The 27962-nt window shown below is 42.9% G+C and overlaps 1 protein-coding gene across 1 annotated transcript in view; it reads left to right on the top strand.

Annotated features, from left to right (window-relative positions):
* The window catches only part of LOC143930581 (EF-hand calcium-binding domain-containing protein 6-like), a 68036-nt gene that overhangs the window by 27844 nt on the left and 12230 nt on the right, over positions 1 to 27962 (top strand). The window contains exons 6-14 of the mRNA XM_077455048.1: positions 4190 to 4309; positions 5936 to 6078; positions 8784 to 8929; positions 11803 to 11996; positions 14569 to 14676; positions 17946 to 18011; positions 21080 to 21190; positions 23787 to 23916; positions 26225 to 26349. Of these exons, the coding sequence (XP_077311174.1) occupies positions 4190 to 4309; positions 5936 to 6078; positions 8784 to 8929; positions 11803 to 11996; positions 14569 to 14676; positions 17946 to 18011; positions 21080 to 21190; positions 23787 to 23916; positions 26225 to 26349 (1143 nt within the window). The remainder of the gene's footprint in view (positions 1 to 4189; positions 4310 to 5935; positions 6079 to 8783; positions 8930 to 11802; positions 11997 to 14568; positions 14677 to 17945; positions 18012 to 21079; positions 21191 to 23786; positions 23917 to 26224; positions 26350 to 27962) is intronic.

Below are 27962 nucleotides of genomic sequence, written 5' to 3'. Positions count from 1 at the left end.
GGCACAGCTGTATTTGCACTAATGCATGCAAATATGCGGCTGATTGATGCCAAGGCCCACCCACCGAGAGGTTGCATATTTGCATGCGGCCCGACATGAAGAGGTTAAAGTATATGTTAACCCTCACCTTGTAAAACGACCCATTCCGTTTAAAATAGAAATGAAAGGCAAAACATTTTGTGTGTGTATGCATATGTGCAGGGCTGGACTTACCATTGGACTTGACTGGGCTCAAGCCCATGGGCCCCACCCAATAGGGGGCCCCGCCGAGATAAATAGCCGAGTGTACTCGGCTCGGCTCCACTCGCAGTCACGCCCTATGATGGACATAACACAGGGACTGGGCTCGACTGTAGCTGAGCCGAGTACACTCGGTTACTCTCGGCTCCGCTTGGGACTGCGAGAGGACCCAAGAGCCACCGAGAGGACCCGAGAACCGCCGAGATACACAGGACTCTGTATCTCGGTGCCGCCATTTTTAAACTTCAAGACTGCAATGACAAGGCTGCAGATGGATGGGCAAGGCTGCAGATGGACACTGATAAGGCTGCATTGATGGGCATTTAAATGTAAGTTTTTTTGCTTAAACTTCCCTCCTAAAAGTTTATTTTCCTTAAAATTCCCTCCTAAACTTGGGGTGCGTGTTATATGCCTGACGCCGATAAATACGGTAATGTATAGAAGGTAGGGCCCGAAAGTGACTCAAGCCCAGGGGCCCCCACCAACCCAAGTCCTGCCCTGCATATGTGTATATATATATATATATATGTATATATATATATGTATATATGTATGTATGTGTGTGTTGTGTGTATATATAAGCTCTAACGAGCAGGGCCCTCTGATCCCTCCTGTATTGATTTGTATTGTAAGTGTACTGTCTGCCCTCATGTTGTAAAGCACTGCGCAAACTGTTGGCGCTATATAAATTCTGAATAATAATAATAATTATATATATATATATATATATATATATATATATACTGTGTATATATATATATATATATATATATATATATATATATATATATATATATACACAGTATCTCACAAAAGTGAGTACAACCCTCACATGTTTGTAAATATTTTATTATATCTTTTCATGTGACAACACTGAAGAAATGACACTTTGCTACAATATAAAGTAGTGAGTGTACAGCTTGTAAATTTGCTGTCCCCTCAAAATAACTCAATACACAGCCATTAATGTATAAACTGCTGGCAACAAAAGTGAGTACACCCCTAAGTGAAAATGTCCACATTGGGTCCAAAGTGTCAATAGTTTGTGGGGCCACCATTATTTTCCAGCACTGCCTTAACCCTCTTGGGCATGGAGTTCACCAGAGCTTCACAGGTTGCCACTGGAGTCCTCTTCCACTCATCCATGACGACATCACGGAGCTGGTGGATGTTAGAGACCTTGCGCTCCTCCACCGTCCGTTTGAGGATGCCCCACAGATGCTCAATAGGGTTTAGGTCTGGAGACATGCTTGGCCTGTCCATCACCTTTACTCTCAGCTTCTTTAGCAAGGCAGGAGGTGTGTTTGGGGTCGTTATCATCGTAGAAAAAGATAGGGGGTCATGCTCTGCTTTAGTATGTCACAGTCAGTGTTGGTCATCTTACTTTAAAAAAGTAATTAGTTAAGTTACAAATTACTTCTCCCAAAAAGTAATTGTGTTAGTAACTCAGTTACTACATTGGAAAAGTAATTAGTTACTCAGCAAAGTAACTGTGACTTTTTTTTAAATATTCTAAGGGGCGGGTCTAGTATTACTGTAAGCAAGGGGCGCATTCCCCCTGCACATCTATTTCCCCTCTGTACCCCCCTGCACGTCTGTTCCCCCCCCCACACACATATCTGTTCCCCCTCTGTACCCCGCTACACGTCTTTCATCCCCCCCACAAACATATATCTGTTTGCTCTCTGTACATCTGTCCCCCCCAAACTCACGGATCGGATCGTTCCTCGGATCAGAGTCACGGATCGGATCATTTTTCGGATCAGCAGATAATAATTGAATTTGCAAAAACCTGTGAAAATTCCACAACCATATAGTCCCCACTGTAATATCCACAATCTTCCCACTGTATTATACATCTCCCCCACTGTAATATCCACATCATCTCCCCCACTGTAATATTGGCTGAGTATGGCTGGGTACGTCTGAGCATGGCTGGGTGCGGCTGGGTATCACTGAGTATGGCTGGGTATTACCGAGTATTGCAGAGTATGGCTGGGTATTACTGAGTATTGCAGAGTATGGCAGAGTATGGCTGGGTATTACTGAGTATGGCTGGGTATTACTGAGTATGGCTGGGTATTACTGAGTATGGCAATGTATTGGCTGGGTATGGCAGAGTATTGGCATGGTATGGCAGAGTATTGGCAGAGAATTGCAGAGTATTGGCAGGGTATGGAGGGATGGCTGTGACTGAAATTGTCACAGAGCAGCGCTGTGGGCACTAAAGATCCAGCCCACAGTGCTGCTGCCATCTGATTTCTCCCCTCCACTGTACAGATCTGTACACAGAGGGGAGAGAGGAACTGGCGTCATCATGACGCTGGTTTGTTTACAAGTGATCGCTCCGTCATTTGACGGAGCAATCACATTGTAAACGGCCGACGGGTGCACCAAGATGGCCAACGCTCCAGAGCTAGGCCGAAGCCGTGGCCTTTCCTAAGGCCGGCCGAGGCTGCAGAGCACTCCGAATTGCAGCGCGTGACGATCTATTGCGCCCCCCGTGGTGGTAGATGTAATTGCGGTAACACCGCCCAAGTAATGGAAACTGTGTTACCATGAGGGGAAGAGTAATCAGTTAGATTACTTGTTACCCTCTAAAGTAACGGCGTTAAGTAACGCCATTTACTTTAACTCTGTTACTTACATCACTGGTCACAGTACATGTTGGCATTCATGGCTCCCTCAATGAACTGTAGCACCCCAGTGGCGGCAGCACTCATGCAGCCCCAGACCATGACACTCCCAACCCCATACTTGACTGTAGGTAAGACACACTTTTCTTTGTACTCCTCACCTGGTTTTCACCACATACTCTTGACACCATCTGAACTAAATAAGTTTAATTTGGTCTCATCAGACCATAGGACATGGTTCCACTAATCCATGTCCTTAGTCTGCTTGTCTTCAGCAAACTTTGCGGGCTTTCTTGTGCATCATCTTTAGAAGAGGCTTCCTTCTGGGACGACAGCCATGCAGACCAATTTGATGCAGTGTGCGGCGTATGGTCTGAGCACTGACAGGCTGACCCCCCACCCCTTCAACCTCAGCAATGCTGGCAGCACTCATACGTCTATTTCCCAAAGGCAACCTCTGGATATGATGCTGAGCACGTACACTCATCATCTATGGTCCACCATAGCGAGGCCTGTTCTGAGAGGAACCGGTTCTGTTAAGCCTCTGTATGGTCTTGATCACCGTGCTGCAGCTCTGTTTCAGGGTCTTGGCAATCTTCTTATAGCCTAGGCCATCTTTATGTAGAGCAACAATTCTTTTTTTCAGATCCCCTGAGAGTTTTTTGCCATGAGGTGCCATGTTGAACTTCCAGTGACCAGTATGAGAGAGTGAGAGCGATAACACCAACTCCCCATTCACATCTGAGACCTTGTAACACTAACTAGTCACATGACACTGGGGAGGGAAAATGGATAATTGGGTCCAATTTTCACTTAGGGGTGTACTCACTTTTGTTGCCAGCAGTTTAGACATTAATGGCTGTGTGTTGAGTTATTTTGAGGGGACAGCAAATTTACACTGTTATACAAACTGTACACTCACTACTTTACATACTATGTAGCAAAGTGTAATTTCTTCAGTGTTGTCACATGAAAAGATATAATAAAATATATACAAACATGTGAGGGGTGTACTTGCTATTGTGAGATACTGTGTGTGTGTGTGTGTGTTTATATATATATATATATATATATATATATATATATATATATATATATATATATATATATATATATATATATATACACATATAGACTGTATGTGTGTGTGTATGTGTGTGTGTGTGTGTGTGTGTATGTATATATATATATATATATATATATATTTATATATATATATATATATATATATATATATATATATATATATATATATAAATTGTCTTTTTTTTTTTTTTTACTATATTTGATCATCATTTCTCAAAATGTTGCAGATATTTTGAACTTCTGAAGCTTTTCCCAAAGGATTTCCTGACCTCACCTGAGTTCCACAGCTCCTTGTCCAAGCTGGGTGTAAGGATGACTGAGGAAGAGTTCAAGAAATTGTGGCACCGGTAAGACAACCTGTATACGCACATTCCTGGCTGTGCTTCAGCATTGTCATTTAATAAATATTGGTATTAATTAAAGTGTATTTCTAATCAAATTTGTTGTTCATTTTTTTGTTTTTGTTTTGTATAGAATAGACAAGGATCCAAACCCCTATAAGGCTTTTATTGTTGTCCCTCGAAATAAAAGTTTTATATGCTTACATTTTGTCTTCCCTGGTTCTTCCTTTCCCCTCCTCTTTAACATGCTAAAAAAATTGGAAGACCTTTCCATTTTCATCCCATATCTTATTTTAGATTCAGTGATGTTATTACTAGGTCTCCGTGGCTCTCTATTCAACAAAGGCAGATCATGGCTGGTGGGAGAGGCCAGCAGGGTGCTGCACTTAGCTTTCTGAAAACATCACAGTGCTCTGCCTCTCCAACATCTTCAACCCTCATGCAAGCAGTGGGTTGGCTCTTGGAGGAGTTATGCAAATATTAAAATATCTTGATAGATAGATGTCATTCCCAGGCAAGTTGAGCCTCCGTGATTCACCTTCCCATTTTGTACTGGTAACCATAAAAGTAACAGGGAATTCTCAGTTTTAGTTAGATTTGTTTGTGACGGACCTCCTGGCACCCCACTTGGGTGGTTCTGCCAAGATACAGCTTCCTCCAGTCAAGAACCAGGAACCAGTTATTATAGCTGAATATTCCACCCAAGGACTAGACGACTGTAGCTTAGGTGCAAACTAGAACTGACTTTATTATAAACTCACCCAGAATATATACCACACAAAATCAGGTAAGAGCTCGATCACATTATCCAAAACAATGCAAACTGTAAAACAGTAAGGTCAGTACACCTAATGAACAGCCAACATAAACAGTCATCTAATTAATACTAGTCACCTAGACAAGCCTAAGTGACTCAGGTCAGTGCCCATCCAGACAGTTCGGCACCTATATTCAAGAAGACCCATGGCTGTCCAAATCTCATTAACCAGCTTTCTTTTCACATCCATTGTCTCACTGAGTTTCAAGTTGTCAGAGACCATCATGGCTTCCCTAGACCTTCAGTCATTTTCTCAACTTTCCATCTATTAAATCTTCTGCCCTTGTTGTTTTAACGTTGGATAGTAAAACTTTTTTTTCTGCCAGTAAATACCTTATACAGCCCACTTCCTGTTTCTTGTCTGGTCATTAGCCTAGGCTTATGACATCATGCACAGCTCTCTCTCTCACTCTTGTGAGAGTTTGACAGGAAGGGAGGGGGGGGGGGGTGAGTCATACAAGGGTCAATGAGAGCTGCAGAGCTGGAGGTGTGCCTCTTTGTTTCTGTGTAAATCCAGCAAGTGAACAGGCAGCAGCTTAAGCTGCCCACAGTTAAAATGGTTACAGCCAGACGCAGTGGAGGGAGATTTCTGCAGCATATTTTAGCAAGTGCAGAATCACAGTAAATATAAAATAATAAGCAAAGTGGTTGGAGGGAAGCTTCAGAATGGCAATGTTTTTATTACAAATTATGTGAGCAGAATGCAGTTCCTCTTTAAGTACTAAATCCCCTCCAAAAGCCTCAGTCCAGGTTCAGCCTGTCACGCGGTTTAAGTCCAGAATTATTATCACTGACGAGACTTTATTTCTTTGAAGATATGTCAGAGGAGACAGTGGTACTCTGGGGATTGAGGACCTGCGTTGTCACCTAGGAGCAAAGAGAGCCCAGGATTTATATGAAGAACGCAGCACGCTGCTCTCTGGACTGCAGAAAGTGTCTCAAAGCCACGTAGACCAAAGTAAGAGGAGAAATATATTAAGAATGTATCTGAAAGGGTTCCCATGTGACTAGCTCATGCTATAGCTTGTAGTAGTTGGTACCATTTAACTGGACAGAACACTCTGAAGGTGTAAAATACAGACATGAAAATATGGAACAGCAAATATGTAAAAATCTAAATGTTAAAGCAATGACTTAAAAAAACCTGAAAATACGTTAGTTTCCCTTTAAGTTCTGCTCCACGTGCCCTATATGTCCTGGGGGTAGAAGAATGCCAAACCAAACGCACACTCAAACTAAGGATGGGAACATAGTTGTGTGTACTCTCTTGTTTGTTTGATTGCCAAACTCTTTTAGTCTAATGTTTTAATATGTTCTTAGACCTAGAGTAATCTACACACAATCACCTGCCGACTACATTTTTTAGGGCACATTTTAAATTGAAGAGTAGAATTCTGCCCCGTACACACGATAAGATTTTCCGACAACAAAACCCATGGATATTTTTCCAAAGGATGTTGGCTCAAACTTGTCTTGCATACACACGGTCACACAAATGTCGGAAATTCCGAACGTCAAGAACGCGGTGATGTACAACACGTACGACGAGCCAAGAAAAATTAAGTTCGATAGACAGTGCGGCTCTTCTGCTTGATTCCGAGCATGCGTGGACTTTTGTGCGTCAGAATTGTGTACACACGCTTGGAATTTCCAACAAGTTTTGGTGTCGGAAAATTTGAGGGCCTCCTCTCAAACATTTCAACATATATATCAAACGTGAGTTGCGGTAACTATTTAATTTTTTTACGTTATTTAACAAACCCCACAAAGTGCCGTGCATATATAAACCTCCCTAAAAAATTTTTTTATTAAATCTTACAAAAATGCTATATGTCAATATAAATCAAACATACAAAATATTGGCACCACTGCAGAGCTACCCACTTGGCCCGTGTTGGGGACTCGCCACCCCTGCCGTGGTGTCAAATAATCAAAGTGCAATACTTCACCTCAAACGACAAAAAAATTATATATTATAGGTCAAAACAGTAAAAAAAATATAAATTACAGGGTACTATGAATATCCCAAGTGAGTAATCACTCAAATATTAAACAGTTAATCCAAGTGCACAAGGTATGTTGCATCATCAGCTTCCTGATGACGCAACATACCTTGCGAAACGCGTAGAGGCTTCTGGGATCTCTGTTTACTATTTCTGGTGCACGAGGGAGAAGTCTGGAACGCACTCAATTACCATGGAACGCACATTGCTTTTCAGAGGGAACCGGGAGTACAGGGACAGATTTTAAACCATATCCCCACGAACACGGCTGGACATGCTTGGTGCCGGCTTAGGCACAAGCACATGTGAGTGTAAATCTTGTCATTGTTAAACTTTTACATAAATTTGTTTGATATACTGCACCATGATGGTCCCTTATATATTTTTGTGAGAAAAATTAGCACGAGAGGTTTCTATTTCCTGTTTGGAGAGGCAGTTGGTGGAACCCCTAAAAGGAGTAGTTATCCTAAATGAACTAAGGCCGGGTTCACACTGCTGCGGGGGGAGATCCGGATGTGATTCGCACCGCAAATCACATCCGATCTCCGTAGCGATGCGAGTACAACCATACAGATAGTATGGCTGAATTCGCATCGCTCCCGCAGCAAACTCGCACGGGACCCTTTTTTTGGTCCGCAACAGAATCAGATCGCATGGGGGTTCACACCATGCGATCCGATTCCTGTGCGAGTCGGCAGATCGCACTGCGATATGCGGACGGATCTGGGGGTGTCATTAACATATCATTGACACTCCCAGCCATTCGCATAGGGCAGTGTGAACTGCCGGCGGGAGTCATGCGATGCGGGAAAACGCCGCGGATTCGCGCCGTTCCCGCATCGCAGCGGTGTGAACCCGGCCTAAAGGAGCATACACAGATTTGATCTGGTGAGTGGCCATTTCAACTGGTGGTGGTGGAATCACTTGGTGGTGAATACAAGAAGCACTTTATACATAAGAAGCACTTTAATCTAGGAGGAGTTGAACAGTACTGGCAGTGATTGCACATTTAGAATATGCAGTGTGCACTTGGATTAACTGTTTAATATTTGAGTGATCACGCACTTGGGATATTCATAATACCCTGTAATTTATATTTTTTTGACTGTTTTGACCTATAATATATCATTTTTTGTCGTTTGAGGTGTTGTATTGCACTTTGATTATTTGACACCACGGCAGGGGTGGCGAGTGCCCAACACGGGTCAAGTGGGTAGCTCTGCAGTGGTGCAAATATTTTGTATATGTTTTATTTATTTTGACATATAGCGATATGAGTTTTATATATGCACGGCACTTTGTGGGGTTTGTTAAATAACGTAAAACAGTGTGAAATTGAAATAGTTAGCGCAACTCAGGTTTGATATATATGTTGTAATTAAAATTGTTCACAGAGTGCCATTTTTCTACCAGGTTGCAGCAAACTAACATAGATTGGAATTTCCTTTTTGCACCGGTAGTTCATTTTTTTTTATCCTCTCAAACATTTGTTGGCGGAAATTCCGACAACAAATGTTCTATGGAGCATACACACGGTCGGAATTCCTGACAACAAGCACACATCGAACATTTCCGTCGGAAAATCCGACCGTACGTACGAGGCATTAAAGTAACTCCAGAACACCCTCATTGTCACACACAATGCTTTTTGTATTTCCAGAAATGAGCACAAAGGTTGGATCACGGACAAGAAATGAGAGGAAGTTGTCGCTCAGCATTGAGAAGTGGTTGAAGGAGAGATTCAGAGAGGGGGTTCGAGCCATGATGGCCGAATTCCTGGTGTGTGATCCAGATAGGACACACAAGGTGAGTTGGTGTCTCCTCTTTAATCAGTCATCCAAGCCATGGAGAGACATAAAGAACAATGTTATCAAAATCATGTGAGAGTGCGTTCTTTGCGTTCATTTAAAATAATGCCCAAGACAAGATAGGGCAGCTGTAGGATGCCCAGAGTGTTTGATCTCATTGGTGGCTGGTGAGAACCAAACTCAATTTCTTTTCTTGTCAAAATTATTACTTTTCTGGCTTCTAGGCTAATTACCCTTTGTTATGATTTTCCAAACCAAGTTGAATAGCCAACATTAGAGTCAAACAAGCAAAGTCATGCCATTTTACCAGACATGCCAAGGCTGGGTGCAGAGAGGCTGATGTTGATCTGGTACCCTTGATACCCTAGTACCCTGGTACCAACTACTCACGATCTCCCAACAAGTGCCCCAGCTCTTTTACCAATTTCTCCAGGTCTTCTAATGAGTGTCCCAGGTCTTCTACCAAGTGCCCCAAATCTTCTGATGGGTTCCGTAGGTTTTCTAATGAGTGTTCCCTAGGTCTCCTAATGAGTTCCCTCAGGCCGCGTACACACGGGCGGACTGTTCGCCCAACTTTGTCCGCTGAACAGTGTTTCAGCGGACAGTCCGCTCGTGTGTGGGCTTCAGCGGACTGTTTCAGCGGACAGTCTGAAGAGCAAAGTTTTTCGGAATTTCCGTAAGACTGTCCGCCCAAACTTGGTTTCAGCGGACAGTCCGCTCGTGTGTAGGCTCGTTCGACAGACTAAGTTTCGCGCATGCTCAGAAAGGATTTACACGGCGAAGGTTGCATTGCAGTGTATTGGACGTCGAATTTCTCGTCCCGTCGTACGTGCCGTACACGTCATCGCGCACGCTTTCAGCGGACTGTCTGCTCATCGTGTGTGGTCAAGTCCGTCCATGCAAATTTTAAAGCAGACTGTTTGTCGGATTGTCTGACGAACTAAGTTGGGCGAACAGTCCGCCCGTGTGTACGCGGCCTAAGTCTTCTACCAAGTGCCACAATTCTCCTAATAAATGGGCCAGGTCTTTTGCCAAGTTTTTCAGGTCTCCTACTAAGTGCCTGAGGTCTTTTACTGAGTACCCCATGTCTTTTGCAAGTTGTCCCATGCCTTCTACCAAGTGTTCCAGGTCTTCTATCAGGTTTTTCAGGTACTCAACAAATTCAGCCAGCACTTCTACCAAGTGTCCAAGGTCTTCTACCAAGTGTGTCCCAGGTCTTCTACTAAGTGTCCCAGGACTTCTATTGAATGTAAAGCATAGACTGATACAATCTCCAAACTGCCCAATACCAGATATATCAATGAACCCTATATACAGAATATAAGGCTTTATTGCCCCCCAAACCACCCTTCAGGCCCACATGCACACCTTTGTTATAAAGTAATAAAGTAAAACCTATAAGAAGTAAAGTATAAAGTACTCTGATAGCTAGACTTGTATGCTCTCATATATGCACTCACTCTACCTATTACTTTCATGATCCAAGCCACTCTCTCTTCTCTGGTCGTGTATTCAATTTAATGTCCTTTGGTAATCCAGGAAGCCCTCTGGTGGACAAAGAAAATGGCTTCTCCTCATGCAATATAAAAACAACTTTATTTTTTAAAAGCAAATGTTATATTCACAAAGGATGGCCCAAAACTGCATGGTCAAATGATGGGTCCATGGTCCTTTCTGTGTTTGGAAAGGGGTTCATGATGCACGATTTCACCATCAATCATCCAAAGATAGTACAACAAACCATGCTAGCTTTACAGAAAACTGGTCCTGGTAAGAACACTATATAACATTAGTTCATCATTATTTATTTATTTTTTTTTTAATGAAGACACATTTAACTATCTGGTACAAATTTCCAAATTGCAAATAATTTATGCTGCTCTAAGTCTTCATTTATACTTCTGTATTAAAAATAAATCTCACTTGCTGGATCTTTGGGGCAGCTTCCATCAACGAGCACCTTTTCTTAGGGATGCATGGTAACACATGTAAAACAACCTAAAATGCATCTGAAAATTGCACAATATGGGTTTATTTTTAATATTTATCAATCAATTGTCTTGTTTTCACCACTTTATACTTCATCCACCATTGTGACTACAACTCTCAAGCTCCATGTACTTATCTTATCATAAAGCCTTCACCTATTGTACTAACAACCAAGATCTTGTCTGTATTTTGCATGTTTTTCCTATGACTCTTTATTTCAAAACTGCCATACATTATAGGGCCAAGAGTATGTGGAAACTCTCCAAATGACTGAGATCAGATTTCCAATGGAGAGTATTGTTAATAATACAGCATACAAAAACATTGTAGAGAATTGCACTATTCAACCTTGTGGTAATAATTTTGGTAAAGGCCTTTTCTGTTCCTGGAATGACTGTTGACCTGTTCACAAAACCAGCTCCATAAAGACATGGTTTGACTAGTTTGGTGTGGAGAAAAACCGAGTGTCCTGCACAGAGCCCTTACCTCAACTCTACTGAATACCTTTGGGATGAATTGGAATTCCAGTTGTGGGCCTGGTCTTCTCATCCAACATAGGTACCTGTGCTCGCAAATAGGCACAAGTTCCCACAGACACCCTCCAAAATCCTGTGGAAAGCCTTCCTGGAAGAGTGGAGGATATTATAGCCACAAAGAGTGGCAACTCCATATTAATGGCCATGGTTTTGGAATTGGGTGTCCAGCCAACTCGTATAAGTCTGATGATTAGGCTTCCACAAATTTTTGGCCATATAGGGTATCATGAAGTCAATGAAATCTATTTCTTTCCTTAAGCATTGAGTTTTACCTTGATTCAGTCTCTTGGCATTGGTGTTGGGATAAATAGAGTTTTTCAGCTGAAATAATCTTATTTTCCAACAGGTCTCAAGAGAAGATTTCCTTAAGGTTTTGGATAAGTTTCAGCTTCATCTCACTGGGGACCAGTTGTGCCATTTCCTCGCTCGTTGTGGTTTAAACGAGAATTCTTCAGATGTTGACTATGTGGACTTTCTACAGCGTCTCCAGACAAGAAGGAATAGCGGAAGAGCACACAAGATCCTGAGCAAGGAAAACAGGTGGAGTCACAATTAGTAGAAATATTTCAGTGGTGTGAACGGAGTATTGATGGGATATGTGACGTGGATCTGAATTAAATTGCAAAAGGTTCTGTAGTAGATAGATGGTTTATATCAATATTCAAGGAGTTATCTTCTAACAATATCTGGTTGGTAGAGTCAGCCCCTGGTTTCCTATATGTCTTGGATACTCTAACCGAGTAATTCCAGCCATAATATTCAACACTGTACTTGACCAGCTGGGAGTTTTGAGTGTTCCAGGTCCTCCTGTTACATTCTCTATGGTTTAAATCAGGGGTCTCCAAACATTTTAAACAAAGGGCCAGTTTACTGTCCTTCAGACTTTAGGGGCTCCCGACTGTGGTCAACAGGAGTAGAAACCTTACATAGCACCTGTGTCAGTAAAAGGAGGACCTTTGCCCCATAATGGGTATTAGTGATAGGAATAATGTCTTATTGTTGGTGTCAGTGGGAGGAATAGTGTCCCATTATTGGTGTCAGTGGGAGGAAAAACATGTCACATCATTGGTGTCAGTGGAAGGAATATTGCACCATTATCTGTACTAGTATGAGGAATAGTGCTTCATATCTGTGGGAGGAATCCCCAAGGGCTGGATAAAAGCATTCAAAAGACTGCATCTGGGCCGCAGCCCACAGTGTGAAAGCCACTGGTTTAAAATAAAGATGAATCCAGCAAGGATGGTGGGAGCCACTCATAATGGGCATAGCAGGTGTTCAGGCCAATGAATTAAGTGCAGGGGTGGTGGGAGCCCCTCATAATGTGCCCAGCAGATCTGGGACCACATCACATGGATGGTGGGAACCCCTTATAATGGGCACAGCAGGTGGGCAGACCCAGGAACTAAGTGCAGGACTGTGGGAGCCCCTCATAATGGGGTTAATTTTTTGAAGCAGTTCTTGTCAAATATTTTAGTAAATGGATTTTAAGCTGATTAAACTATTCTGATATACTCAGGTTAGTGCACAGGCGGTCTGTAGACTCCGCGTCCATTACCGGGGCCCTAGAGGAGAAACTCTAGCAGGTGTGCAGAGCCAGGAACACAGCATAGGGATGGTAGGAGCCCCTCATAATGGGCTCAGCAGGTGTGCAGGCCTAGGAACTAAGTGCATGGATGGTGAGAACCCCTCATAATGGGCTCAGCAGATCTGGGACATTGCACAGGGATGATGGGAACCTCTCATAATGAGCACAGCAGGTGTGCAGACCCAGGAACTAAGTGCAGGAATGGTAGGAGCCCCACATAATGGGCCCAGCTGATCTGGGACCACAGCACAGGGCTGGTGGGAACCCCTCATAATGGGCACAGCAGGTGTGCAGACCGAGGAACTAAGTGCAGGAATGGTAGGAACCCCACATAATGGGCCCAGCAGATCTGGGACCACAGCACAGGGATGGTGGGAACCTCTCATAATGAGCACAGCATGTGTGCAGACCCAGGAACTAAGTGCAGGAGTTGTAGGAGCCCCTCATAATGGGCCCAGTAGATCCTGGACCACAGCACAGGGATGGTGGTAACCCCGCATAATGGGCACAGCAGGTGTGCAGACCCAGGAACTAAGTGCAGGAATGGTAGGAGCCCCACATAATGGGCCCAGCTGATCTGGGACCACAGCACAGGGCTGGTGGGAACCCCTCATAATGGGCACAGCAGGTGTGCAGACCCAGGAACTAAGTGCAGGAATGGTAGGAACCCCACATAATGGGCCCAGCAGATCTGGGACCACAGCACAGGGATGGTGGGAACCCCTCATAATGGGCACAGCAGGTGTGCAGACCCAGGAACTAAGTGCAGGAGTGGTAGGGGCCCCTCATAATGGGCCCAGCAGATCTGGGACCACAGCACAGGGATGGTGGTAACCCCTCATAATGGGCACAGCAGGTGTGCAGACCCAGGAACTAAGTGCAGGAATGGTAGGAGCCCCACATAATGGGCCCAGCTGATCTGGGACCACAGCACAGGGATGGTGGGAACCCCTCATAATGGGCACAGCAGGTGTGCAGACCCAGGAACTAAGTGCAGGAGTGGTAGGGGCCCCTCATAATGGGCCCAGCAGATCTGGGACCACAGCACAGGGATGGTGGGAACCCCTCATAATGGGCACAGCAGGTGTGCAGTCCCAGGAACTAAGTGCAGGAGTGGTAGGAGCCCCTTATAATGGGCCCAGCTGATCTGGGACCACAGCATAGGGATGATGGGAACCCCTCATAATGGGCACAGCAGGTGTGCAGACCCAGGAACTAAGTGCAGGGGTGGTGGTTGCCCTTTATAATGGGCCCAGCTGATTTGGGACCACAGCACAGGGATGGTGGGAACCCCTCATAATGGGCACAGCAGGTGTGCAGACCCAGGAACTAAGTGCAGGGGTGGTGGCTGCCCCTCATAATGGGCCCAGCAGAGGGATGGTGGAAGCCAGTTTTTGCATTGAATAAGGGGTAAAGATTTCATTTTTTGAAGCAGTTCTTTTCATTTTCACTCCACAATCAGAATGAAATTATGAAATATTTTAGTAAATGGATTCTAAACTGATGAAGCTGTTCTGATATGCTCAGGTCGGTGCACAGGCGGTCTGTAAACTCGGTATCTACTACCGGGGCCCTAAAGGAGAAACTGCTGCAATATTTCCACGCTGACTTCAGCGCCCTCCTTGAAGAGTTCAGGTGAGTGTGTGAGATGTCCGGCTTCTCAAAAATCTGAATAACAAATGAAAAGACATCTTTATGTAATGGGTGGGTGATATCTGTGTGTTCTTATCAGCCCCTCCTAACATTTATGAACAAGTGAAGCTGAATCATCTCTCTAGTAGGAGTGAGTCTTCTGACATTTAGCACAATGCTCGGTTTTCATGAATACCTGTCCAGTATGAAAGAATCACACATCTCACAAATCACAGTTGTCTAAATTGTTTCTAATTGTTTTCCAATACAGAGCTATGCAAAAATATGCAGAATTAAAAAATTGCTGACTTGGCAATTCTGACTCCATCATCCCTCTTCTCCAATCTCCTGCATTGGATTTGTAAAGCTGAACTCCAGACAGATGTAAAAGACAGATTATTATAGCTCTGTGATCATTAACACGATTGGGAAAGGATCAAATATTTTTTTATATACTTACCTGCTCTGTGAAATAGTTTTGCACAGAGCAGATCCGATCCACCTCCTCTCTGGTCCCACAAAGGTGCTCTGGGCTCCTTCCCCTGACATGTCTCCCCATATCGATATATGGGGGCACTTGTAGAGGCTCACTCCCAAGCCACGCTCTGTGTGTCTATTGACATGCAGAGTGCGGCTTGGCCCCACTCCTCTCTCCCTCCTCACTGGCTGTGATTGACAGCAGTGGGAGCCAATGGCCAATGAGGTGGGAGAGAGCCAAGAGAGCTTCTGCTCTTGGGCACTTCACTGGATCGAGACCGGGCCCAGATAAGTAAAGAGGGGAGGGGGGGGTGTTTACCTAAAAGTGGTTCAAAAAGGTTGAACGTATTTTAAAATGCATAGAATTACAAAAAATGTATGAAGGTAAAAAATCTTCTGTGTGCAGCATCCCCTCAACCCCCCCCCCCCCCCCCATTACTTACATGAGCCCCCTCTTGATCCAGCGATGTGCACAAGAGCATTGGCTCTCCGATTACTCTCACTCCTCATTGGCTGAGAAAGCGGCGGGAGTGAGAACGGTGGGGCCAAATGCAGCCCTGTGTCTGAATGGACATGTAGAGCAGCAGCTTAGGAGCATGCCTGCTTGGGTGCCCCCATTGCAAGCTGCCTGCTGTGGGGCACTCGACAGAAGGGAGGGGCCAGGAGTTCCGGCAGGGGACCCGAGAAGAGGAGGAACAGGGCTGCTCTGTGCAAAAAAAGTATATAACATGTTTGTTTGGGTTTTTTTTTTTGTTTTTGTTTTTTTAATATAATATAATATATAATATAATATAATATAATATAATATCACTTTAAGACATAGAATGCAAAACTTTATCCTTTAGAATAATTTTAACACATCATTACATGTATTTTTAAATACAAGCAGTGTAAGTACCTGAATGTGACCTGGTATCAACCTCTTGTAACCCCTCTACACTGGAGTTGGTGTGTAAGAGGAAGAAGCAGTACAAGCAGCCAGTCGGTTCATGTGCTGACAAGAAGCATGCTGATAGGAGGAGAGAGCTGAGTGACAGAGAGATGAGTTCATCACCGTCCAGTCATGGGCTGGGGGACAGTCAAGGATGACCCGGGCTCAGAGGACGTAGGTTGAATGATGTTGGCTATCAGTCTGAGGACACCTAGTAGCAGAAAATGAGTACTGCAGGAACATCTCTGCATTGAAGATGAATATTGTAACCAAAGCTGCATTGTTATTTCATCTTTCAAGAATTCAATTATTTTGAAATTTCATTTTTTACTTTTTTTGTTGTTTTTGGCTGGTGTTCTGCTTGAGGCTGGGTTTACACTATCGCCACGTGTGGCTCACAGCAGGGGTCCAGTGCATCCCTGTTCAAGTACGATTTCAGACAGAATGTTTTGCTGAATTTGGACCTGAAACAGACCAAAAGACGCACAGGACTCCTGTGCAAGTTCGTACCAGAGTGGCAGCAGAGAAATATGAACCGTCTCCATAGAGACCCTGTCAAAATCTCCCGCTATTGCGAATTGGATGCGGTAAATCCCCATCCAGTTCGCATAGGTGTGAACCCAGCCTCAAATTAAATGTAAACCCTAACTGTACAGTTCTACCTAAATAAATAAATAAATGCAATATGTAAAAAATATATATATATATACAATGTGTTAAGTGAACACCTCCATATACGAAATCATAATGCAAAAATAAATCAATGAATAAATTATGCCAAATCAACTGTGTCCGCTACAATGTGGATTCCCTTGAGAAAGTCACGTGTCCTGTGACGCAACGCGTTGGGAGGAGGAGCCAGTGACGTCACCCCAGGGTTTGGAACGGCATGGAGATGAAGTGAGGAGGAGTAAGCCTGTGAGCCTACGCGCCTGACTGTTAACATACGCTTGGTTGAAGCTGGGTACATATAAGTGGATCAATTGAGCTTACATAACAGTTTGTTTTATTCAGTGTTGCGCAATGAGTTTTGTTCCCTTTCTTCTCTTTTGAGATTGGTATCCTTGGCAATAGTACCAGCTACTAGATACTGAGGAGAGAGAAAAGACACCTTAGAATTTGAAAGCGGTGTGTTTTTTTACCACTTTTTCCACTGATTGAAGTAAATTGATCGGTATGTGTATGTGAACTTTATAGAGATTTCTTGTGCCGAGTTTCTTTGGAAGTGTCTATCAAGATCAAAGGAATGTTTCCTTATTCATTGATTTATTTATATATAGAGGTGTTCACTTAACACATTGTATTTATTTTTTTACATATTGTACTCATTTATTTATTTAGGTAGAACTGTGCATTTAATTAAGGTTGATAGTAGCGCACTAATTGTTCACAATTAATTATTTACATTGATCACTTATTTTACAGTGTGAGAGCACTTGTACATTAGTTGCAGCTGTCATCATTTATGTATCTTTTTTTAAGTGTATTTGTCCAGAGTTTAAATCATATTAGCACTTTAGTATTAATTATTTTAAACCCTAACTGAATGACATTTAATGTGCATGGGATTTCCAGAGCGGATTTCCTGATGGTGACAACAGAGGACCATGCCGGAGTAATATACCTTGAAATGACCATATGTAGTCTCTGGACATTCATGTGACGCGGTGACAATGCCAGAGCCCAATTGGAAGATCATGTGTTGCCATTGCCATGCATTGCATTGTCTTAGTGTGTTAGGAAGCCATTCAGAATGATGGCTATAATGGTGTTTTCCTGACTAGGCCAGGCTGATACAATTGACCCAATTGTGTTCACTGTTAGAAGATTGATCTCTCAATGCAATGTGTTTTGCTTTCCCTAGGAAGGCCGATACCAACAAAATGAATGTAATCAGTCAGCAAGACCTCAGAGGAATCCTGGAGAGGAGGTAATGTATATGGTGAAATGTATTTATATCAAATTATAGTTATATTAAGCCTTCAGTAGTTTAAACACTTTCAGCAGCAAAGTGATTTAAAAGGCTTCCTTTAAAAAACAAAATAACAAACATGTTAAACTTACCTGCTCTGTGTAATTTTTTTGCACAGAGCAGCCCCGATCCTCCTCGTCTTGGGTCCCTTGCCGGCACTCTTGGCCCCTCCCTCATGCCCCCAGAGCAAGCAGCTTGCAATGGGGGCACCCAAGCAGGCTCACTCCCGAGCCACGACTCTGAGTGTCCTTTCACACAGAGTTCCCAGGGAGACACAAGCACCCATGAGGATATCGCACACCTGTTGGGTGTATGGCAGAAGGGCTCCAGGCGATCTTTCGCCACTTTGTTTTGAACTTCTTCCCCTTTGTTTTCTCTGTGGATTGTTTATACATCTTTTGCTCTAATTGGAGATACTATTCCCTATTGCTGAGAAATACTCTTGAACCCTTGCCTCTGTACTCTGTATGGATGAAGTTTAACTTGGGTGTTCCCTGGAGTGGTTGCCCAGCCTATTTCATCTTGATAGTTTGATGTTTCTATCTCTGGGTTTTTCCTATACAGTATGTCTTCCTGTAGCCCAAACGGATATGATGGGCTCATAAGGTACTTGATCATATGATGAGAAATGAAAGCCTTGAAGAAGCGCCTGTGACTGCGAAACACGTTGGAAAACGCTACAAATAATCTGACTGTTATATTGGAGTTTCTATAATGTCTATTTGACCTTTGTGTATTAAAGATTTCACATTTTAACCACTTCATCCCCGGCGTATTGTCAAATGATGTCCGCAGATGGGATCTCCCATCCTGGACGGGCATCATACGACATCCTCCGCTTCCCGCCGGTATAAGGAGTGCGCACGTTACTGAGGAGCTTATACGAGTTCCCGGCGGCCGCGATGTCTGCCGGGCACCTGCGATCGTTCCTGACAGTGCAAGAATGTGGATCTGTGTGTGTAAACACACAATCCACGTTCTGTCAAGTGAGAGGAGACAGATCGTGTGTTCCTAGTATATAGGAATACCGATCGGTCTCCTTCCCCAGTCAGCCCCACAGTTAGAACATACAGTGAGGGAACACATTTAACCCCTTGATCGCTCCCTAGTGTTAACTCCTTCCCTGCCAGTGACATTTATACAGTAACCAGTGACTATTTATAGCACTGATCGCTGTATAAATTTCAATGGTTTTAAAAAAGTATCGATCTGTCTGCCGCAATGTCGCAGTTCCGATAAAAATCGCAGAACGCTGCCAATACTAGTAAGAAAAGAAAGGGGGGGGGGGAATTGCCCAGTATTGAAGTGGTTAAATGACTTGTAAATTCAATGTAATTTGATATATCAAAAGGCCTTTGTTCAATGCTCAATTCCTTCTTGCCCCCTTTTTGTTTTGACTACTTTGTCTGGGTTGATGAACTCTTAATATAAAGCTTAGTTTAGTTGTTTTAGAACACAACCCTCTCTTTACATACTATTCCACCATTTATGTTATAATTAATTAATAATTAATTAATAACATTTTGTTGTGCTCCCAATGTGATAAGCTAAAAATTGCAGAGGGTTAATACTACTTTAAGGGAACCTGCCATATAATGGCAATGTTAGACTTCCAATTGATGATGTGTGCCCAATAATTAAAAATAAAATAATCAATACAACTAATTAACCTTAATTATTTAAATATAATTATAGTATATTATTATAATATATTAATAATTTTATCATTTAAATTGCTAAATAAATTATAATTATTATAGTGATTATTTTTTATAAGTATAATGAGTTCATTCATAAAGAAATAATACAAATCATAATAATAATATATACACATTATTATACTTTATGTTATTATATTATTATTTTATTATAATTATTTAATTAAAAATAATTAATAATAAAAATGTATGTCCAATACTTATTTAGATAAAACATTACTCATTGCCATTGCTGCCTATATGAACAAGCCAACAGAGCTTAGTGGTAAAACAAGACCTCTGACTATGTGGATTCGTTTACACCTAGTGCATCAACCTGCTATGATCTGCATTGATTAATGCAGGCAAAATGCATGGACACAGTAAATACTATTGCTATCTAAGTGTTGGGCATTGCATTCAAAGCGCCAATAAAAAAAATGTAGGTGCACTGCAGTTTATTGCAACAAACACAAATGCTTTAGTACTGGTTCACACTACAGCAACTTGGGATCCGACTTGTCAGACCTCAAGTCGCCCTAAGTCGCTGGACATAAGAAATTCCATTGAAGTGAATGAGAGCTGTCTTAATGTACACTACTGAAGTCGCTCCGACTTCAGAAAAGGTTTCTGTACTACTTCAAGGCCACTTCTAGCCGAAATGTACCCATAGATTTCAATGGAAGTTGCCTTCAAGTTGGATCCTTATATTAATTGATGTGATTTGGATCCAACATTACAGGAAGATTACCCAGGAATTCCCTGAAGTTGCTTCAAAGTTGCCTTGAAGTTGCCTTGAAGTTGCCTCCAAGTTGCTTCCAAGTTGCCTGTCAAAGTGTGCCGACTTGTGAACCGGCACTTAGAATGCGCATTGAAAGCACTACAATGTGTTACATTGCACCCTGGCATGTATGTTTTGCTACTTAGTATACCCACATTTTTCCAAAGTCTTTAGGCTGGTCACATGAACAACGTGGTCCTCTTCCTCCTTGGCCTTCTTCTGGCCCCATGAGGTCCTCAATTACAGAGAAAGCTGAGCTGATGCATGTAGTGTGGAAGGGTTAGAACCCCTGTCAGAGATTACTGTCTGTGCCCAACCTTCACTTTCAGTCCCAATAAGAAACAGTAAAGAAAAAAAGTGATGGAAACTCTTTCCAAATAGGTAACAGTGAAAAGGGGACCATGGCTCTACTCCTTCCCAGCTGTGGCTAGAGTTCCACTTTAAGCACTGCTGTTACTTGGAGAATGTATACCTCTAGGACAAGTTCACTTCAGGCAGATCACAGCTCTAATCCAGAAGACCTCATGCTCTGCGTCTTCATCCCCCAGGTTCTGTATCAAGGTGACAGATGAAGAATTTTCCTACTTACTGGAGAGAATTCCGGTCGATCATCATGGAGCCATCAGATACCTGGACTTCATGGCCAAGTTCGATAGCGGGTAAAGAATGACATGGCAAACCATCTCTGAGAGATAAGAGATCACTGTCAGCAGATGAGGCTTTTGATTGGCGGGTGAAAAATATTTTATCTACAGGATTTATATTTATGGAGATTGATACAAAGCATCTATTACAGTATTGTGTGTTTAGGCGCTAGAGAATGGTGAGACACTGCCCTCCCCTGGTCATATTCAAGCATGACAGTCCATTTTTTACTGTGTAGAATTTCAAAAGACCCATTTCTGAAATACTGATCTGACTGTCTGCAATAGACAACTTCAGGGCTGTCATCTTCATCCCAGCTTCACTACTCACTGAATCTCTGACCAAGATAAAGCGCACATACTTTTCACTGGTTGCATCATCATGCTTTGTGCCATAACACTATATAGAAAACACAGGATCTGTATCGCAGCCCCACAGCCTAGGCCTTTAAATTAGATGTAAAGATTACAAAATTCTCAGGTAAGCTTCAACACCTTAAAGTGTTACTAAACCCACAACAGTAAAAACTGTCTGTATATGCAGTACAGCATTCTTGTTATACTCACTGTGGAACCTGAGGGGTTAATCCTCTGCATTGTGTAAAAAAAGCTGTTTGATCCTGTCTTCTCTGATCCTCCCCTTCTTCTACAGTCCCCAATCCATCTCCTGATAGAACAGAGCCTTGGGGGCACTCTCATAGCTCCCAACTGTCCCTGATTTCGAGGGACTGTCCCTCATTTGGAGCAATGCCCTTCTTTCCCCCTCATTTGTCCCTCATTTTGGTCTGATCCATATAGTTGTACATAAAATGCACTTTTTATCTTTTAAAAAGTGTTTCCCAGTGCTAAACCTTTCATCCAATTTCTAAATTGCTCAATTTGTACATTTTAAAAGCCAATATAAAGGAATAGTAGTGGTAAAAAAAGCCCTTCTGGATTTTCTGTGGTGTGACAGGGGGTGTGTCCTATGCCTATATACGTTTGTTAGTAGGTGTCCCTCATTCCCATCTCAAAATGTTGGGAGGTATGCACTCTGTACATGCTCAGATTGGAGTGTATTGCTAAAGATTTTTTATTTTTTTGCTAGAGAGTGTATGTGATCAGCACAGGGCCAATCAGCACTGTGCAGACAGAGGGTCAGGAGTCATGTAGCCTCAAAGGATAATCAGGGGAGAATTAAAACTCTTCCTACAAGCTTTAACCAGACACTGAGGCCGAGTTCACACTAAGAGCGCATGCGACTCACAGCAGGGGTCCGGTGTGTCCCTGTTCTCTGTTTCAGGGACAAATCTGGCCCAAATTTTTGCCTCAATTCGGACCTGAAACAGAGCCAAAGACGCACATGACTTTGCTACAATCTGCTCCGCAGCCGCAACTGAGCTGCGTGAAGTGGCTCCATAGAGAGATGGTCACAGTCTCCTGTGATGCGGAGAAATACGCATCCAATTCCCACTATTGTGAACCCAGCCTCATAGAAATCATAAGACTGCTATATACTGCTGATGAGAAAAGGTATTTAGCAGTTTATATTTACTAAAATAATTGCATTTCCATGTCCTGTGTACTGTGAGAGACCAGATATAGTGAATGCAGGGTCCTGGGTTTAGTAACAATTTAATGTAAATTTGAAAAGTCATTTCCAAACCCGCTTGGAAGGTATACATGGCCAGGGGCGGACTGACAACTCATGGGGCCCCCGGGCAATAGGAGAAGATTATGGGGCCCCCGGGCAATAGGAGATTATGGGGCCCCCAGGCAATAGGAGATTATGGTGCCCCCAGGCAATAGGAGATCATGGGGCCCCCAGGCAATAGATTATGGGGCCACACAGTGTACACACACACATACAGTATACACACACAGACACACAATATATATATACACACAGTATACACACATAAAATACAGATACACACACTGAAAAGTAGCTATAATCTTGGGATTTTTTTTTTTTTAAAACACAGATTTTTACATACTGTCCCCAGTTTTATTAAGGCTGGCAACCCTGATGGGGTCCCTCAGTAGCATGGGGCCCTCGGGCAGTGCCCGAGTGCCCAAATGGTCAGTCCGCCCCTGTACATGGCTGTCCTGCCATTTCAGTGGTTATACTGGGATGATGTCTGCACCCACAGGCATCAACCTGGTATTCTTCTTTTCAGCTTGCGATTTTCTGCACCGTAAAAACAATCATATCGGCAGTTCAGCCGCTTGATTGTTCTTACAGGCAGCTGGAGGGGACACCCCACCCCACCCTCCGGGGTTTCTACTGACTCGCCCGTGCTATCAGCGAGCCGGAGAATTTACCTGCGCCAGAAGTTGACCATAGAGATTTCCAAGGAACAGATGGTCCCTGGTCATCTCTATGACTCTCGGAGGCCCGGGAGTGATGTAATGACATCACAAAAGTTGTAAATACTGCTGTGTACTCAGCTGAAAAGCCACGATGGTTCTGTTTTTTATTTTTTTTATTTCAGGCTTTCCAGCCTGGAGGAAAGATGTGGGGTCATATTGATTAAGTAGAGAATCATTTATGTGTGATCAGAAAATGTGTCTGCATTCAAACACAGAAATAACCACAAACAGAAATAAAGTAACTTTTCCGTAAATACAGGGATGAGAATTTGAGTGTGTGGAGTGGAAACAAAACAATTCTGACCAACTGCAGCCAAAAACCCCAAAAAATCAATAAAGTCAGCGATAAAGGGAAGAGCGACAAACCGCAAGGGAAGAGTGTGGAGCAGGTAAATAAAGATGATAACTATTTTTATGTAAAGTATATATGGAGAAAAAATATATGTATACACACACACACAATGGGTAAAATAAGTAACAACCCATGCAATCCATACATACAAAGAAACCAAAGCAAATAAGTTCAGAAATGAAGTTATGCGTAATAAATTGGAATGGCACAGGGAAAAGTATTGAACACGCTAACTGAAATGTATTTAATACTTCGTACAAAATCCTTTGTTGGTAATGACAGCTTCAAGACACCTCCTGTATGGAGAAACTAGTCTCATGCATTGCTCAGGTGGGATCTCGGCCCATTCTTCCACACAAACTGTCTTCAAATCTTGAAAGTTTTGTGGGCCTCTTCTATGAACTCTGATCTGATCTTCAGCTCGGCAGGTGCCCCTTTGAACTGATAGGGCCCAGGCCTGGTGCAGGAGGACCAGCTGTACTGCCTTATCAGCGGCCCTGACTGTCCTTATAAGGTGGCACTTTATTCCCTTATTAGAATATACTTTTCCTTACTAGCAAAGTCTGTGTCATTGGGAGGCCATAGGGTGCAATACCTCCCCAAAATTCATAACCTGCCCCTCTTTGTGTCATACATGGGACACCATACAGAATCCTATTATTTCTTCCATGGTAAATGTTCCTACCAAAAGAAGGACTTTCAGCTGGAACGTAGGAGAACGCAGTTCCGGCACCTCCAGCACTGGCAAGGGGTGCTGAGGTGTGCTGGAGGGCGTATTTATGCTGGCTGCTGGGGGATCTATTGTTGCTGGAGGGGTTCTAGCTTTACGTGGGGGTCTAATGTTGCTTGGAGGTCAATTGTTGCTGGAAGAGATCTACTGTTGAGGGAGGGGGTCTATTTTTACTAGCTGCTGAAGAGTCTATTGATGCTGGCTGCTGGGAGATCTTTTGTTGCTGCCTAAGGTAGTATTTTGTTGTGGGGGTCCATTGTTGCTGGGTGGTCTAATGTTTTGGGCAAATCTATTGTTGCTGGCTGTGGCGGATCTACTTTATTACTTTTCTTGTTATTAACAAGTTTCATACAAATTATTTAGCCCCACAAATAGATACTTGGCTCTGTATTCTCTAAAAGGGGCGCTGCTGGGTGGTGGATAGGGGGTGGAACCAAGGAACGGCGCTCGGAGGTGGGTAGGGGATGGAGACAAGAAGTGACTCAGAAGGGGGAAGTCCCTGCATCTATTCCTCTCAAGACCTTCTACTTTTTAGCTCCCTCGTCACCTCCTCCCATGCTCACCTCCAGGACTTTTCCAAAGCCTCTCCAATCCTATGGAATGCCCTACCCCAATCTGTCCACTTATCTCCTACTCTATTAGCGTTTAGACGATCCCTGAAAACCCTTCTCTTCAGAGAAGCCTACCCTACCCACACCTAACAACTGTATTTTCATTTTCTCCATCAGCTCACCCCCCCAGAGTTATTACCTTTTGTTCCAACTGACCCTCCTTTCTAGATTGTAAACTCTAACGAGCAGCGCCCTCTGATCCCTCCTGTACTGATTTGTATTGTAAGCGTATTGTCTGCCCTCATGTTTTAAAGCACTGCGCAAACTTTGGTGCTATATAAATCCTGTATAATAATAATAATAATAATATTAATAATGTTTGGTGTCAATTGTTCTTACTACATCAATAACATCACAGGGAGTGGAGAGTCTTGATCAATGCTGCCCCTGCCGATAAGAGGAAAAACACGCATTTAATAGTTTTTTGCATTCAAACCTGAAAAGCATGGCAACCGTGATCAGAGGATTGGGGGTACAAGTCACAGGCTCCTGAAGGCTCATCCTCCAGCCCTAGGTTTGTACGGAGGAACAAACCTTCAGTTATGGAGTTTCAGGAGGTATCAATGGACTACAAGTACAGTGGCATCATGGTACTTGCGCTCCGTTAAGAACTACAGTGTCAGATAGGACTTGTAGTCTCTCCATTAACCAATCTCTATTAATAGATGACATGGCTATGTTGTGAAAAGTGGACTGTGCCTTTAAGTAGGATCTCCATTGAATCCTATACCTGACCAGACATAACATAAGAGGGAGAACCCAGAATTCACTATAGGGGACCTCTGAAACTACCAGTTCATCTATAAACTGGTGGAGCGAATAATAGACTCCACTCTGTCCGATCACCAGTGGGATAGATTATCCTTTCCTCGCTCAGTTCTTTTGTTGTGTAGCCATGGTAAAAAATCATCATTGTAGAAATGGCACAACTCAAAAATTTTGAAGATCGAACAAATTATAACAGTAAAGTTGCAACTTCAGCATAAAACATTATCATTTTTCAGCTTACTGGAGTCATCAAACATCTCGTTAAGAATAATTATGAATTTCTGGAAAGGAATTTCAATGAGATGGATCCCATGAATACCAGAAGGATGACAGCAGAGAGCCTGTACCAGCTGCTGAAAAGGTAAATCCACCATGCAGTCAGTATCCAGTAGAAATTCTTATGGTGATACAGATTGCCTGTCGATCCTTCTAGTAGATCCCTTATTTTTCCACTTCTTGTAAGAGGCCACTCTGTCCAGGAATAGCGAGAGTTGCTTGGAATGATTTGAAGCATAAAATGCTGCCGGGGTGCTTACAATGGTTATCTTCTATTCATATGGTTTGAACTTTTTTTTCCAAAAGAATAAATAAAATGTTGCTGTAACTCAGGGGTGCCCTACCTTTTGAAGAGCGAGGGCCACCTAAGCGACTTGGTAAACGGTCGCGGGCCACAATAAGCATGGCAGTACACTATAGAGCCCACTCTACTTCTTTTTTTTTTTGCGGATCAGAATGGAGGTAGGTGTTTGTAAACGGACACAAGTCCCTTTACATCTGCTACTTTTTGGAAGTGAATGGAGGGTCCAACCGGGTCGGACTGACCATGTGAAAGGGGCCTATGACTCTGTACAGGTAACCCTCAGGTACACTGCTCTGCACCTGCGGATCAGTTTGAAAGCAGCCCAGTAAACATTGCAGAACAGATATGTCCATATATACACTGTGATTGTAGTAATAAACTTACTATTAATAACAGTATTCTATTCTATTCCATCACAAAGCATAAGGTCGCGGGCCACATCAGAGGGCTCCGCGGGCCACATGTGGCCCCCGGGCCACTGGTTGGGCACCCCTGCTGTAACTGTTTAAAAATCTTACCTGACGTTGGGCTTTAATTTGTATGCCTTTTACTTAAAGTTCATTAAAAATGTTGTGCCTATATAATACTAATAAGACTGTCCTGTCCATAGTGACAAAGGAGATGACTGGATTCACTGCTCTGTGAGGGACATGGTATTAAAAAATACCTGCCATGGGGATAGTAGTACAGACATATACTTGCCATGGCTGGGGGACATAGTATTAAAAAATGCCAGCCATGAGGGACATGTTATTTAAAAAATACCTTCCCAAGGGATCATGGTATTTAAAAATACCTACCGTGGTGTACATGGTATTAAAATATCTGCCATGGGTAACATGTTATTAAAAAATACCAGCCCTGGGGATCAAGGCAATAAAAAATACCTACCAAGGGGATATAAGGCAATAAAAAATACCTACCAAAGGGATCAAGGTAATAAAAAATACCTACCAAGGAGATCAAGGTAATAAAAGATACATACCATAAAAGGGATCATGGTATTAACAAATATCTGCCATGAGGATCGCTGTATAAAAAAATACATGCTAAGGGAATAACAGCGTGAAAAAATATTTGCCCTCAGGATCACTGTATGAAAAAAAATACCTGGCATGGGAATCACTGGATTAAGAAATCCCTGCCCTCAGTATCCTGGTATTAAAAAATATTTTTCATATATACAGAAAGTGTTCAGACCCCCTTAAATGTTTCACTCTTTGTTATATTGCAGCCATTTGCTAAAATCATTTAGGCTCCTTTCACACTGGGGCGGTGCTGGCGTCGGCCGTAAAGCAGCGCTATTTTTAGTGCCGCTTTACCGCCATTTTTAAAACCGCCTTGCTAGTGGCCGAAAAAGGGTTAAAACCACCCGCTAAGCGCCACTGCAGCGA

The sequence above is a fragment of the Lithobates pipiens genome, unplaced genomic scaffold, assembly GCF_037356315.1.
Source record: "Lithobates pipiens isolate NorthernLeopardFrog02 unplaced genomic scaffold, aLitPip1_a1.2 Scaffold_25, whole genome shotgun sequence".
Taxonomy (NCBI): domain Eukaryota; kingdom Metazoa; phylum Chordata; class Amphibia; order Anura; family Ranidae; genus Lithobates; species Lithobates pipiens.
The sequence above is the reverse complement of the archived record's forward strand: the minus strand, read 5'-3'. Positions and strand labels throughout refer to the sequence as shown.